This window comes from Vitis vinifera, chromosome 15, assembly GCF_030704535.1.
Source record: "Vitis vinifera cultivar Pinot Noir 40024 chromosome 15, ASM3070453v1".
Classification (NCBI taxonomy): Eukaryota; Viridiplantae; Streptophyta; class Magnoliopsida; order Vitales; family Vitaceae; genus Vitis; species Vitis vinifera.
Genome location: NC_081819.1, coordinates 17,534,999 through 17,551,476, shown reverse-complemented (window position 1 = coordinate 17,551,476; position 16,478 = coordinate 17,534,999). Strand labels below are relative to the sequence as shown.

Genomic DNA, 16,478 nt, shown 5'->3' with positions numbered 1-16,478 from the left:
TTTTTACTACTAAATTAAATTTTCTAATAATTTGATAAAATTTTGAACTTTTTAAATTAAATTTTTATATTTTGGTTGAATAATTCGATAAATTCTATATTTTCATTTCCTTAATTTTAACATCTAAAAAGTAAAATTGTTTAATTAAACTTTTCTATTTACCCTTCATAATTTTTATTACTTGCTTAACGATTCAAATTCTCAACTTTTTATATTTTCTTTCAATTTTTCAGGAACCAAATATAATCGAAATGTTCTCAACTTATTTTTTAATCATTCTTTATATTTGTATAATTCAATTTTAAAATAATATATAAAAATTAAGTAAAAACAATTAAAATTAATTAAAATATATTGTTTATAAAATATCCTATTTCAAAATAATTTAAAAAATATATTTTTTGAGAACGATGATGAATGATAAAAATTGTTGTTAACTAATTTCTAGTCTATATAACGTAAGATATACTACCATATACTTGTGATTATTAAATCATTTGGTATATGAACTTTATTTTTATTATTTTCCATTTATGGATTGCACAAGGTATGGGCCGATCATTTAAAAAAAATAAAAATACTTTGGGCCCAATTGAAAGCCCAACACTCAATGAGACCCTCCGTGTCAAACCCTCCCTGCCGACTGCCAAGTTGCCACCGGTTCTGAGTTGAATCCGGTTCACAGGATTAACTGATTCGTCCGCTGCTGTCCGGTTCAGGACTATCTTTCTATCTGTTTTTTTTGTTTTCACCCGTTTTCTCTACAGCCAAACAAGAATCCGTGAGAGGCGAGGAATGGTGTCTCTGGCCACCTCAACATTTTCCCGCAATCTTTTTCCCAGGCCCTCACTTCCGTACGTAGTGCGAGCTCTTGGAACAACGCTACTACAACTACATCCGAAGCCCACATCATGGGGTCCTCTCAGTTCTTCATGGAAATCTTGTTCAGCCCATTTTTCTGCTTCAAGTTTCAATTTGTCAAAATCCCAGAATGAAACACTTGGCTCTCAAGATGATTTGGTTGTTTTGGGCATAGAAACTAGCTGTGACGACACTGCTGCTGCTATTGTAAGCTCGTATTCTTGCTTCTTTCTTTTTGAATTGTTTCATTGTGGGGTTTGATTGTTTGCTCTTTTTATCGGGAAGTTAATTTCTTGGGGATTATTTTTCATTTTAGGTGAGAAGCAATGGTGATATTCTCAGCCAAGTTGTGTCTTCTCAGGTATATCTTATGTTCGTTGATTTGTTTTAGTAATTCCTCACTCTAAGTAACTGTAGTTTGTTTGTAGGTTCATGATTAATCATTTACAATAATTTTTTTCTTTGTTCTTTTTTTTGTGTTCATGTAGCGTTCTCTAATTTATTAATATTGTTTTGTTTGGGATGTTTGGACCCTGGATATGCAATGCCCTAGTTCGCAGTTCCCAATTAGATTAAGGGCTTGTTTGGCAATGATTTTAGGAAACGCTTTTGGCCTTTTTAGCACTTGAAAGCAATTCTTATGATAAAAAATTTCAAGTGCTAGAAAGGTTAGAAGTGCTTCCTAGAATCACTACCAAATGGATTCTAAGCCATTGTCCAATGTGACCTTTTATTTTACAAAGACTGGGAGGATTCAAATTTGTGGTTTTCCATTTGTCAAATTTAATTATTTAATTATTCAATAAATCATTGATGCATGAACAAATATCAAGTCATGAATCAACAATGTCTGAAGATCTGTTCAGGCACATGTCTAGAAGATTAACCATGCTAGTCCTTTTTGTAAAGGAAAGACTTGACCATATAAAATTCATTTGATGGAGCAAAATGGTAAACAGGGATTTGGGTCTTACTCCAAGGAGTTGGTGGTAGGATTTTTTAAGTTTAGGAGTTGATTATACACTTAAAGACAAATAGATATATTCATCACCAGTCAATAATTTTCTGAAAAATTTATTGTTTTAATTAGTTTTTAATGATGAAATCTGAAAGGCACAAGAAGTATGACTGAGAGCTCTAATAATTCCTTTCATTCTAATCCTGTAATACTAGTTTTCAAATAACAAATAAGTTTTTGTAGTAAAAGAAAATTTTTCTGTGCTTCTTCTTTTGAAAATGGTTAATATCATCTTGTGGCTGAACCATCATAATAAATGACAAATAAGGTGACACTGGATAGCTGTCCCTATGTGTTGCCTTCTGTGGGACTACTTGCAAGAAACAAGTATATTTTGAAGCAATTTGCCTTTTTGTGCTATGGCTGTTGTACTGGTATCATTAGTTTATGTGAAAAGCCTATAAAATGATTTTTGCATTCAGTAAATATGTTTAGCTAATTTTAAGTCTTCACTACATCAAGGCAGATTTGCTTGCTCGATATGGAGGTGTTGCTCCCAAAATGGCTGAAGGAGCACACATGCAAGTGATTGATCGGGTACATATCTGCATGAAGCGCCCTTTTTATTTTTATTTTTATTTTTCCTGTGTCGCATGTCTCATATGCATTTTAGATACCAATCTTTGTGAAAAAGTTTGTGTTAGTCACCCCCTTATCTTGCCACTCCTTGGACAGTCTGACCTGTAAGAAATTCACAGCTCAGCTTATTTGGTTGATTTGATTTGTCTTTTAAGTTTTAGTGTTGATGTTTACCAAATTCACATGAACCTAAATTTATGCTTACTGGATACAGGTAGTTCAAGATGCACTTGAGAATGCTAATTTAACTGAGAGGGACCTGTCTGCAGTTGCTGTTACTATTGGTCCTGGTTTAAGCCTCTGCCTTCGTGGTAATTGATTATTAGAACTAAAGATTTGTTACTACTTGGGGCTAGGTTCTATTGCTGTATCCTGAGGGACGATTTCTTGTAAAAGAGGATGTGATGTTGTAAGTGAATATTATAGACAAACTGCAGTCAAATGTTATCTGGTGATCTTATCTGGCCAGTCTGCCAATGGTCTCCCTTATTGTTTAGACAGTTAGACCAGGTTTAGATAAATATTTCATCCCCAAAAGAAAAACAAATTCATATCAATTGGAAACCTGTTCTAGTCCAGGTTATCATTTCAGAAAATCAGCCCAATTTGTCTGAGTTACATAGATGTAGATGTAATCTTACATAAGATTTATAGAAAATAAAAAATATCTATCTACTATAATATAATGTGAGGAACTGGATGGTTCTAGTTGTATGAATTTATACTGAATTTGTGCTAGGCTGCTAGCATTGTTTCCTTGTTAAAACTCAGGTTTCAACTGGACAGAAGGTTACAATATTTGCCCATAATCCAACCAGGAACCACTCAGTGATTACTGGATGGAGTATTATTGTTAAAAAAGTTCTTCTGAACCTATTTGTTTTTTGTGCATTGGCAATGTAGTTGGTGTGCAGAAGGCTCGGAAAATTGCTGGTAGCCACAATCTCCCAATTGTTGGTGTCCATCACATGGAGGCTCATGCTTTAGTAGCCAGGTACCAGAATGAAAATTCAACTCAATAAAACCTTATTCAGGCTATTTGGCTTGGGTTAATAAGTTCTATTCTGCTGTTGAATTTAACACATAACAAGCCTTTTGGATCAGATTACATAAAAGGTCAATTAGACTTCAATGATTGGTCCTTTGTTTGGTTGAGATGATCTGAATTTGAAAAGTAATGTAATTTATTTGTTTATTTCCATGTTTATGTGGTTCAGATGCACTATCTGTTCAACATGTCTATCTTACATTAACTTTATTTTTAGTATTTTTCTCTATCAGCTTATACTCATTGTTGCTTTTGATGGTTAAGCTTTTTAGGATACTCCGTAGTTATCTCTATATCATGCTAATCATAACTTATGCGCTGAGATGACTTCTACATCTAGAAAATTGTAGAAAAAATAGAGGAAGATCTGATTGTTTGTGTTCAGTGAAGTATCCTTTGAGTATTTAAGAGACTGAATGGCATGACCTGAGCTGCAAATAAACCTGTTCTTTGCTGTCTTCGATATAAATCCCCAGTATTATTAAGGGAATGTGCCTATTTATTGTTGCATACTTCCTTTTAATTTAATGTCTTATCATCCTTTAGTTTTTTCTGACATATTTTGCACACATGCCCATATTATGTCATTCCAGCATGGCTACTACCACATTTTGAAGTAGAAGTATCCATGAAGCATATTGTAAGAATATAAACATGTGCAATAGGAAATGTTCATGCCAGTTTGTGATCTTAACCATTAGCACCCCTTTACATCTTAGAGGCTGTTTCCATGTAATCTGTTACAATTCCTTGCAAAATGAGTTTATTATGAAACTTCAATTTTCTTTCACAAAATGTGTCTGAGGAGGTCCTATATTTTGGTTGTCATTTTTAAGTTTTGGACTCAATCAATTAAGTGGTAATTTTTGTAAAGGACTAGAGGATAGATACACTTTTGATGGAGAAAAATACAATTTCCCTCCTGAACACTTGAATATCATGCTTTAGGCAGTTTCTTGCCTTGTAGTCCAATCATGAAAATGAAAACATGAATTGGAAGATTGCACTGCCTATGCTGCACCATAAAGACCAGCGTCTAAAGAGGACTCATACTAAAATGCAAGTTAATTGATAGATTTTCTTTGCCTCAAAGATACTGTCTTTGCTTTTATATGCATTCAAACTTGGTGTGTTGAATTTCTTTCTGAGTCCAATATATTCCTTTTTTTTTTCTTCCTAGGTTAATTGAAAAAGACTTGCAATTTCCTTTCATGGCCCTGCTCATTTCAGGTAAAATTTTCTGTTCATGCACGATATTATGGTTGTTCTACTTTGCCCTCAAGTGTGACATGCATGTGAGAGGTGGGGGTGCTTGGAACTTAGATTCAAAAGGTTATGACCTTGTGTAGGTATTGATGTAGGACAACCCTAGGATGGTTGCCTACACTCAAGGGTAGGTGGGCTAGGGTTTTATTTTTAGGGTGTAAGGAGAGGAACAAGGAATAAATTTTATGGTAGAGAAAATTATAAGATAAGAAATAGAGAGAAAGAAGAAACAATGAAGAAAAGATGGAAAACCTTAGAGTCTCACTAAGGCCTTCTAGGAGTCTCACCTAGAAGAAAATCAATGGAGTCTCACCATTGAGGGTTGCAACCTTGCAATGAAAGAAAGTATAATATTATTCATCAAATTTGTTCCTTTGATTTACATTGATTAGCCTTTTTATAGGCTTCTCTAAGAAATCCAAAGTCTACTAGGACTCTAATAAGCTATTATGATTCTAATTCTAATTATAACATCCAAAGTACTCTAATAACCTATCATGACTCAAATTCTAATTATATTAAAACTCAACTAGCTAATCCTAATTAGACTCCAACAAATACCAATCCCTATTCAATTCTAATTAATATTAATCCTACTTAAAGTTTACTTAGGTCTTCCCTTTCTTCCTTGAATAAACTTTAAAAGGCTTTCCCCCATCAGGTATGCTGGGTGGAAAAGCATGATTTGAGGCACATTGCAGATTGTCTACATGTTTTTTTTGAAGTGTGTGATTTCCTTGATTGATAACTGGAAGAAAACATGTAGGCATCATGAGCAAGAAAGTGTGGATTGAGACCCATGAGAGACTATATTCAGACCGAACGATTGTTGTTCCTTTTTTTTTTTTTTTTGCCTTGGTAGGATGCTTGTATCCACAGGTTAATAATTGAACCTATGTGTCCAATCAGTTTAACACGGCTTAGATATATTGAGATGATTATCACATAAGATCTATGGAGAAATTGCTTAGAATACATTTTCCAGACAAGCCCCTCAAATAAGGGAGTGGATTATGACTTTTTGAGCAATTAAAATGAAAATTTTCTTCACCATGACAGCATTTGAATTATGAGATGTGCTTCTAATCTCATTGACTTGTCGAATGAGAAGAAGGGAGAGATTTCTTGGAAACAAAAAGGAGCAAAACATGTCATTCTATCGATGTCAAGTAAGGTTGTACAATGGAATAATCATTTAACTTGGCTGGGGAACTTTTCTGATCATAATCTTTATAGTTCTAAGAATGCTGGCTTTATTTTGCTTTTGTTCTTGCTGTCAAAGAATACATCCTTTCCACCTTGGCCAATTTACTCATGAGGTATATGAAAAATTATTTTCACTTGTTTGTTTCTCAGGAGGGCACAATCTTCTTATTCTTGCACGTGATCTCGGTCATTACATACAACTTGGGACCACAATAGATGATGCGATTGGTGAGGCATATGACAAGACAGCAAAATGGCTTGGTCTTGACTTGAGGAGGAGTGGTGGTCCAGCTATAGAAGAGCTTGCCAGAGAGGGTGATGCAAAAGCAGTCAAATTTTCAGTAAGTTGTTTCCCAAGGTTTCACTCTTCTCATTATAGCCACCTTTACCTCAATTGTATGTATGGGTCCCATCTAAAAGGTCTAGGTGATAATATGATTATTTTGCACTTTACTGAGTTCTTTGTTGTTTTGATTCTTAGACCCCAATGAAACAACATAAGGATTGTAACTTCTCGTACGCTGGTTTGAAGACTCAAGTGAGGCTGGCAATCGAATCCAGAAATATGTATGTATAATATTTCAAATAGATAGTTTCAACTCTGGAAGTAGATTCTTCTGTTTATCTGTGTGGTCGGATGTATTCCTATCCTGTGCCTTTTTTTCCCCCTCTTGAATATTATAACTTGTTCTATATTTGATTATTTAGAATAGGGAAAGGAAATTTAGTTATTTGGAGATGGTCGTTTCCAAGGCATAAATGGAAATTAGGATGGTAAAAAGAAATAAAAAGGAAGTAAATTGCATAGATTTTTGCAATTGGTAAGTGATAAGACCATAATAGTCATTTTACAGCATGAGGATTGATGGGATGAGAAGCTTTTTTTGGGAATCACTGCCTTATTCTTCTAACTTGGCCATTCTTTTTTCACTATAGGTAGAAGATACTTGTTTTTGGGAAGCTTGTTTTCATTACATGAGGATTGATGGAAAGAGAAACTTGTTTTTCGAAAACCATTGCTTTATTCTTCTTTGGGGGGTTGTAGTGAGGGGATGGCAAGAGAGAAGCTTGTAATTCATAACATGAGAATTAATGGGATGAGAAGCTTAGGGCCTGTTTGGTTGCTGTTTTTGAAAACTGTTCTGGAAAATAGTTTTTGAGAACAGTTTTTGGTGTTTTTAAAAAAAAAATTATGTTTGGGAATCGAATTTTAAAAAACAGTTTTTGTTCTCAAAAACAAAAAAACATGTTTGGTTGAGTTAATAAAAAAAAAATTTAGAACAAATAAAACAAAAGACACGTTTGAAAGATGTTTTTTTTTTCTTTTCCAATTAATAAAATATTTACTTTAAGTAATTTTATATTATAAATTTATAAATAATTTTTAGATATATAGTTCATTTAAATTAAAAAAATTATTTATTTTATTAATTTAAAAATAAAAATATTTTTTATATTTTTTTTAAAATAAATCAAATATAATAAAATTATTTTTATTAATATTTTTTTATTTAATCTTTAACTTTATTAAAAATTATAGCATATTCTATTAAATTGAGATAAAATTGTTCTCGTGATTTGTTAATTTTTTTTTTTATCTCTACTAAAACCAAAAATTAAAAATGCCACCCACTTCTCCCTCTCTCGGGCATCAAGAAGCCCTTTTTTGAAGTTGCCCTCCATCGGGCATCAAGAAGCCCTTTTCTGAAGTTGCCCTCCAGCCGAGAGAATCCCTAAAAGGCCCAATTTTCCTTTGCCACTCTCAATCCTCGCAGGTACTAATCTAATCATGTTATTATTATTATTATTTTTTTTGCAACCCCCGTTTGATTCCCAAGAAAATCCATCCCCCATTCGATTTCCGGGAAAATTCATCCTCGTTTGATTTCCGAGAAAATCCAAGCAAAAACCCCAAGGAAAACCAAAAAAAATGGATTTTCTTTTGCTCCCTGTGTTTTCTAGATCCGTTTTAGGGGTCTCTTTGCTATTGTGCCATTGGATTTAAATTTCACGAACCTTGAATCAAGACTGAGACTGTGCTGGAGAAGAGATGAGAACGGGAAGAAAAAAAAAAACACGGAGAACAGATGGTTTTTTTTTGTTTAATATTGTTCTGTAAACAGTAAAAAAACGGGGAAAACAACATTTTGTTGTTCTCTAAACAGTGCCATTTTTAGAACACGGGAAACAACAAAAACAAAAACGACCCTCTCAACCAAACGAGTTTTTTGTGTTTTTTGTTTTCAAGAACAGAAAACAGTTCTTGAAAACACTAAACAAACAGGCCCTTAGTTTCGGGAATTGTTGCTTTAGTCCTCTTTACATGGTCATTCCTTTTTTCATCACACACACAGAACTGCAGTTGCAAAATAACAACAACACAGATAAAACAGAATAAAATATTTGAATTCATATATTTTTTATTCTTAACTTCAGGATATATTAAAATCTTCACCTTTTGTGTTGCTTCCAATCTCTGTCTCAAGTTTAGTCTGTTCCCGGTGTAAATTTTATATTGGAATTTTAGGTTGTGAATCCTTTATACTAAAATTATAAATCAACAACTTTTTCTTGTGAAATATATCCAGTTCCTAAGTTTTGCATCAATTCCTGAGCTGGCTTCAGTAATTGGTTTGGTAATTATAAAAGCTGTATTAGTGACTAGAATAACGCAGTGCCTACTACAATTACGATGGATGTATGAAGTAATGGGGAAAAATGAGTTAGTGAGTTATTTTATGGGTTTCTGTCCTCCATTTTGCCTTCCCACTTATTGATGTGTGTACAGGCTACGTGCAGCAATGCTGAAATTCCCATTTCTTCTGCAAGTAGTGAAGACAGAAGTTCCCGAGCTGATATTGCTGCCTCTTTCCAGGTTATTACATTTTAGAGAACTAGCTCCTATCTGTAGTTCTAGGTGAACAATACAAGGTTTTCTATATTTTTTTTCTTGAATTTCTTGATTTGCTTTGCACCCTCCTGACAATGTTTTATGCAGCGAGTTGCGGTATTACATCTAGAAGAAAGGTGTGAACGAGCAATTGAATGGGCATTAAAGATTGAGCCTTCCATAAAACATTTGGTGAGTGGTGACATGAACTGCAGTTTCCCAACTTTTTCACCACACCTCATTCAGCACATCCTTTTGTCTGCTTCTTTGGACTGTATTATTTTGGAGTCTGCCATACCCATCATTGTGTTCTGCCTTCTCTAGGTGGTTTCTGGAGGTGTAGCATCAAATCAGTATGTCAGGGCTCAGCTTGATCAGGTTGTCAAGAAAAAAAGCCTGCAACTTGTGTGCCCTCCCCCCAGCCTCTGTACTGACAATGGTAAGTCAATTCTCTGCAATTTTGGCCAACTTCAAGGATGAGATGCTATGCTATAAGATAAAACAGGAATTTGGTCCATCAGTCAAGAGTGGATGATGGAATACAGTCCCTGAAAGGCCTAAATTCTTCTTTCTTCAAATTTTATTGGAAGGAAAAACCCATGTCTGTGGATAGATAACTCATGAGAAAAGGGCTAATTGATGTTTGAGATCCTACCTTTAGTCCCAGTGAAAAAAAAAAAGGGCTGTAAAACTTTGCTAGCTTGGTTGGGGCTCTTGGGAAAATTATGTGAATATTACATACAAGGGGTAATTAATATTTGCTAAAAAGAGTTAGTCGCCCATGACCTCTCATTGAAGATTATGACTTTCCATTCATTTGACTAGGTGTTATGGTGGCTTGGACTGGCTTGGAGCACTTTCGCATGGGAAGATATGATCCTCCACCACCTGCTAATGAACCTGAAGATTATGTGGTTCGTTTGAAAATTTTGATTGCTTATGGTTGATATCTGAAAGTATTGTTTCATTTGGATTGCTGCCTTTGTTAGTGTTAGAAAACAGAATCATGCAGTCTCCACTGATATTCACCAAATTTGCTTTCTGAATCAGTACGATTTGCGGCCAAGGTGGCCACTGGGGGAGGAATATTCTGAAGGAAGAAGTGAAGCTCGGTCCTTGAGAACGGCCAGGATTCACCCATCTCTTACATCTCTTATCCAAGCATCAATGCAACAGCAGTCGTAGCCTGTTCCTCCATGCAGCTGCTCCTTCACTGTAGCGGCTTGTCGGAATCGAGTGACCTCTGAGAAATGGCAATACTTTCTGGAGCTCTAGTTGCTGTGAAGAACCCTTACAAAGAGTGTCGTGTTCAAAATTTTTAGCCATTTGTTTCCTGGAAAAGAACCTTTACTGCTCTACACACCTCATATCTCCTGTATGCGTGTGTAGTTTTAAGGTCATTTAGATGAATGACTTCCAATGTACTGCCCTATTGTTTGTGTTTGCATAAAGGAGACGAGCCTCGTGGGTGAGAGGAGTTGTGTGACCCAGAAGCATGGCTGACCAGGAACCTACCTGACGATCTGTAAGGCTCACAAACAGGGTCCAAGCTCTGCTCTACCATTGAACTTAAAAGTCATATTTTTTTGTCCCAATTTCTGTAACAAGTAGGATTTGACAGGCAAATAATGATGGATACTTGAGTTTCATAGAAATATTCATGTTTCAATATTATGCAAATGTTTAGATAGTAAGAGTGCGTTTGAGAGTGATTTTAGAAAACGGTTATAGTAGAATGATAAAAATTTTCAAGTATTAGAAATATTAAAAATATTTTTTAGAATCATTACTAGGGTTCTAAATATTGCTATCAAATGAATGATAAAATATTAATAATATATTTTTAAAATAAAAATATGAATAACTTCCATATTAAATATAGAAAATTTTATATTAAAAAGAGATTATCAACTTATCTTGTTGGCTTAAAATTATTTTAAAATTTTGAGATAATAAATATTTTTAATATCTCAAAATTTTAAGTAGTTTTTTTTAAAAATTGTATATAATTTATTTTTTAAAAGCGAAAAATAACATTAACTCATATAAAATGAAAGAAATGTTACGTAAAATTTAAAACTAGAATAATAAAAATATTTTAATACTCATCATTTCTAAATAGTTTAAAAAAAATATTATTATTATTTTTAAAATAACTCACTTCACTTTGTTTCAGAATTTCTATTATTATTTATTTTTAGAAAAATAAAAGATAAAGAGTAATCCAAACACCGTCTTAAATTTTCTTACTAAAATAGAAGTTAGAGAAGGGGAACGACAAAACGATGCGTTTTGAAATGTGGTAGTAAGTAGTTACAGACTATTTCACCAGAGAGAAAAAGCGGGAAAGACAGAAATGGAATTGGCAAGACTTCCGATCTCAGCATCACAGAGAGGGAAGCTCATCTCCGCAGGCTACACTTCTCTCTCTTCCCTCTCCTCTCTCTCTCCTTCAACCCTTGCTCAAGGTATCATCCCCTTCACCATCTCCAATATCTCTCATTTTATTAGCTTGTTTGTGTGCATGAAATTAGAGAGCCCACCAAATGTTTGATGTTATTCCCATATGACTTCTAATTTTGGTTTGCTTCAGAGTCGCAAAATTCTCCAGTTTCGTTTTTTTTTTGGTTTTTATTCACAAGCTTATAGTGTTTCTACGAGCTTTTCTATGTAATTAGCATGATCACGGATATGGGTTTCAATCCATGGGGCCATTCATCAAGTTAAGAACCATAAGTTGGCCCCCGTCTCACCTTTAAAATTCTAGGTTTGTGATTTTACTAGCTTGTCGCATTATCACATGTGCCCGGTAAAGTTAGTTGACCATTGGTGGCATTTGGCAGTAGCCAACTAAATATGAAGAGAGACAATGTACACTTGAGATTAGCCCAAGCCCAACTAACAATAAGTTTTAACTTGCTATGGTGATGTGCATGTGTAAAATATGGGGTATAATGCTTGAATTTAATGGGAGCTCATTGGGTTTCTATATCCTTCCCTCATTGTTTGTAAATTTCTAAACTATTCTGAATAATACTCATAAAATTGCATGGCGAACTCTGGTTTTTCACATGCATTGTTTTGCCAACCCTCAAACTTCCTTTTTTGATTACTCTCCACTGCCTTACTGGAAATTTTCCATCTAACTTTTGAGCTCCTAATTGGCAACATGTCATTTGGCTGCACTCCTATTTTCTACTTCCAAAAGCGGAAAACACAAATAGGAAGTAGTTTTTTTCTACTTCCTTGTATTTAAAGAATAAGGTTAACATATTTCAGAAGTGTAAGGTAAAAACATAGCAACCAAATACGTCTTAAAGAATGAAAGTGTATCCAAATTGAAGCTGAATAAAAATTTCCAAATTCTCAACTATGGCGCCAATTATATTATTTCTGGGAAATTGAATAAAAAGAAGTTAAATTTTATAGTGGGATGTTTTTTGGGTCATTAGTTCATGTAATTCTGTTTTTCAACCTTAGGATTTTTGCAATAAGTAATTAAATTTTGAAAGAGGTATTGTAGAAATCCAACCAAACATGGCTTTATATTTGAGGAATCAATTAATTATAGACTATGATTGTAATCACTTTACTTCCTACTCTCACTTACAATGTGATTACATAGTTTGCTTTCATCTTAGATTGTGCACTGCATGATAATAGGGCTAGCCCTGTCCTGGTTATCAAATACGCTAACTCTATGAATTTTCATTGGTTATTGCTTCCTAAAGAATTATCTCATCTCATTCTCAGAATGAAGTGTTGATTTAGTCCCAAAGTATATAAAATTGGAGGCATTCAAATTGCAAAGATCCCGGTTTCCTACTTATTGCATTCCTATATATATTAGTGGGTTCAAATTGCATGGATCCCAGTTTCCTACTTAATACATTCCTATATATATTAGTGGGGGAAGGGGAGCGGGGTTACTGGTATCTGAAGTACCATATCGATTTGGTAGTTGGTTTTAGTCCTAGACAATGCCCAGTTAGGACACTAGGATTATCATTGATGTCCCCAAAACCACTAAAAGTAGTCTGTGGTTGTCAGTTTAATTAGTGGTTCTGTTGTTATGAGTGGTGGTATTATAAGAATCCTTTTGGCAAGAAGAATAATTTTCCATCTAATTGCAGTTTTTATTCTGTGATTCAACTTCTTTACATCTTTAATTTGCAAAGGTTGAGGTAATCTAACATGATTTGTCCTTGAGCAGACCTAAAAATTTCAGACAACGAAGCTCTTGAAATTCTGAGAGTTGTGTCACAAGGTAGTAGACTGGATAAGCCAGATGGAAGTCATGCTATTGTTAATGGTATTTACCCTCTCCTTGATATATGATCTTGTCTACTTTTAATTACAGTAAGTAAAGAGATTTTTCATGATAATCCTAAAGAAAGCCTAAATGTGTAACATAAAACATTGTTGTAATAATTATTCATGGTAAAAATTGCTGCACCCTTCAGTACAAAAGGAATATAACATAGGCCGTCTTAACTGGTCCAGCTAAAGCAGGGCCCTGGAAGGGGAGTGTTGGATACAGTCCTAACCTCCTGCTGCTACTTCACAAACTGACCACTCTGAGGACTTGATCCTATTGATGCTTAGCAGCTCAAGACATTTTCATTCCAACTAAGAGTGGCCCCTTGTGAAGGAATATAATCCTACAAATATGATTGCCATATGGCCTTACTAAAGGGAACTAGAAATAGTAATCATCATTGTTTACCTCAAGATTACTCAAAAAGGGGGAAAAATAGTGTATACATAACTGATCATTGCATGTCTTTCCAACTGTTTTGGCAATTACTAAAACTAATAATGACTTTTGGTTTCCTTTTTATGCAGGTGCACAGACTGCCTGGGACATGCTCCATGAGGAGGAGTCGTTAAAATGCATTACCACATCTTGTGTAGATTTAGATGATATCCTGGGTGGAGGAATAAAGTGTAAAGAAGTTACTGAAATTGGTTAGTCATTTTTTCCCTTGTCGACCAATGATCATATGTTATTGCTGTCAGCTCATTCAATTTGTACACTTTCTTTAGGTGGAGTACCAGGCATCGGTAAAACACAGCTGGGGTATGGTGTTTGTAATTCATCCATATTGAGTTGGGTTTTCTTTTAGCATTAAAATATATTTTAATTTACAGGATTCAACTCGCAGTCAATGTTCAAATTCCAGTTAATTATGGTGGCTTAGGTGGAAAAGCAATTTATATAGGTAATGTTTATAACTTATGACTGCTCCTCATGCTTTGACACTGTTCTACCATTACACTCATCAGCTTAAAGCATTATGCTTGTTGATGCTTAGACACGGAAGGCAGCTTTATGTTGGAGCGTTCTTTACAAATTGCTGAAGCATGTATAGAGGACATGTCAGGAAATAGTGATTTTCTTCAGAAGGATTTTCAATCTTGCCAAGTTAAAGCGCAGCCCAAGGATTTCCTACAAAACATATTCTATTTCCGCGTCTGCAGTTACACTGAGCAAATTGCCATGATAAATTACTTAGACAAGTTCATCTCAGAGCATAAAGATGTAGGTACCATAATATTTTGATGGTTTGTATTATATACCAACTAACATCTTCGCCAATGGTTCATATTTGCCTGGTTTATTTCTTTCTCCAATGAAAATTTAAATGCATGGGCCAGCAACTGCTTTTGTTTTTTATGCTTGGTGGTGAAAACCGCAGCTTGTGGATGGATACCTGAAATGCAGTCATCACAAATACCAACTACTTTTCTTGGTTGTAGGCCCAACTCCATTTTGCTCACCTTCACACTCAAATTGTACATGGAAAGCTATGGTTTTGTTATTATTCTTTCTTTTTCTATGGTCCTGGTCCCAAAATAAATAAAGCTTCTTTTAACATAATACTTTGCAAACATTATACCATGTTTTAATGGCTTGTTTTTGAATTAACGAAAGCTGGTTCTCTTATTCATTCGGTTATTGCTACATATATTGTAAAATTTCAAAAGATATATCGACTATGGTGGTAGTATTTCATTATCCAAATGTTCTCACAGGTTAATGTTGTAATCATCGATAGTGTTACTTTCCACTTCCGCCAAGATTTTGATGACTTAGCCCTCAGGACTCGACTACTTAGTGGAATGGCCTTAAAATTGATGAAACTTGCAAAGAAGTTCAGTTTGGCGGTAAGAATCTATTTGATCTTTTTGTAGAATTTTAAACTCGTGAGTTCTAAACAGACTTTATCCATGCTGGTGTAAGTTGGTGCAATTGTGACCTGTAAAGTAACTATTGATTTTCTTAAGGGTTTGTCATCCAATCATTTGTGATATATGGACACCAGTTAGCAGGTTTGTTTGAAACAAGTTCTTGGAAACAGTTGGTCTTGCTAGAGTTTATGGAAGTTGGGCATGGTTGGCAATTTTGTTCCAGTTTGTGGAGTGTTTTACCTATGTTATTCACGTTTGCAGCCATTTTTTTTTATGTCAAATTTATGTATTACATTCTGATTCTTAAGGGTTGTGTTAGTAATTTGGTTACTTTTTTCTGGGATTGAATGGTGATAGAATCTATTGATTGTGTTCCCCCTTGAAATTATGTTTTGTAGTTGTGATAAAACCATTGAACAATAATGACTTGTATGTTGACTATTTTCATTTTATCCCTTAAAATTTCATCTCTGTTAGCTTGGTATCTTTGTGTTTGTGAATAATTCTGTACTAGTTTCTATGATTTATTTTCAGTTCAACAGCTTCTAGTTACCTGTGATGAATTTCATGGTCTCTTTTATTTATTTATTTTGCATTTCACAGTTCCTTTGTTTTAATGTTTTCTGGCACCCCTTCCCTCTCTCCCTTCAGGTTGTTCTATTGAATCAGGTGACCACTAAGCATACAGAAGGTTCATTCCAGTTGACTCTTGCACTAGGTAATTTTCCATCTTTACTGACTCTTCCCTGCCATATTTTCATTGTCTTTTTTGTCCTCGATGACATAGTCAATGAGTCATGTGGCTTTTTTAAGTTTCCAGTTTTACATGATGTGCAGGTGATAGTTGGTCACACTCCTGCACAAACAGGGTCATTTTGTATTGGAATGGCGATGAACGATATGCATATATTGACAAGTCACCCTCTCTTCGGTCAGCATCAGCGCCATATTCTGTGACTGGTAAAGGGATAAGGACTGCTACTTCAAAATGTAAAAGAATCAAAATAATGTAAGTTTTGATAGGATGAGAAATATTCAGACAAGTTTCGTCTTAGTTTGGAGGATAGGACAAACCAAAACGATGTGTCTCTCTCACTTGCTACCTATATTGCTCAAGCCCTTGAAAATTGAAACTACGCCGTTTTGAGATAAATGTTGAAACATGAGTTTTACCCGGTTTCTTCCAAGCTTTTTCATCTTTATTGGTGTATTTTCTGTTGGTGAAGAATCAATGGGATGGTCTCCCATTTTTTATCGTCACTTCTGTTTGAAATCTTTGAGAATATCCTTAATGGTACCATTGCATGACATTTGGGCTACTCAACTAGGCATGCTGTTGTCCAAACCCCTAGAGTTCTGGTGGATTTTTTATTTTTACTCAGTCGGTCTATCTGTTCTCTTTTCCTTCTATCTTAAAT

The 16,478-nt window shown here is 34.5% G+C and overlaps 2 protein-coding genes across 3 annotated transcripts; both read left to right on the top strand.

Moving 5' to 3' along the window:
* Nucleotides 1-664: 664 nt before the first annotated feature.
* On the top strand, nt 665-10,558 carry LOC100260957 (probable tRNA N6-adenosine threonylcarbamoyltransferase, mitochondrial). 2 transcript variants are annotated; one of them, XM_002280677.5, is made up of 13 exons: nt 665-1,068; nt 1,178-1,222; nt 2,342-2,416; nt 2,673-2,769; nt 3,362-3,452; nt 4,687-4,736; nt 6,129-6,319; nt 6,460-6,545; nt 8,778-8,853; nt 8,977-9,060; nt 9,193-9,307; nt 9,694-9,782; nt 9,919-10,558. In XM_002280677.5, exons 1-13 carry the CDS (start codon nt 796-798, stop codon nt 10,051-10,053), a joined length of 1,407 nt encoding a protein of 468 aa, XP_002280713.1. In that variant the 5' UTR covers nt 665-795; the 3' UTR covers nt 10,054-10,558. The 2 variants fall into 2 exon arrangements, with proteins under 2 accessions (XP_002280713.1, XP_059598951.1); XM_059742968.1 differs by lacking the exon at nt 2,342-2,416.
* Nucleotides 10,559-11,085: 527 nt separating this feature from the next.
* Nucleotides 11,086-16,247, top strand: LOC100267711 (DNA repair protein RAD51 homolog 3). The gene is made up of 9 exons (XM_002280712.4): nt 11,086-11,336; nt 13,082-13,180; nt 13,714-13,836; nt 13,915-13,948; nt 14,020-14,090; nt 14,184-14,410; nt 14,905-15,036; nt 15,712-15,778; nt 15,898-16,247. The coding sequence occupies exons 1-9, from the start codon at nt 11,225-11,227 to the stop codon at nt 16,071-16,073; spliced, it is 1,041 nt and encodes a 346-aa protein (XP_002280748.1). The 5' UTR covers nt 11,086-11,224; the 3' UTR covers nt 16,074-16,247.
* The last annotated feature ends 231 nt before the right edge of the window (nt 16,248-16,478 follow it).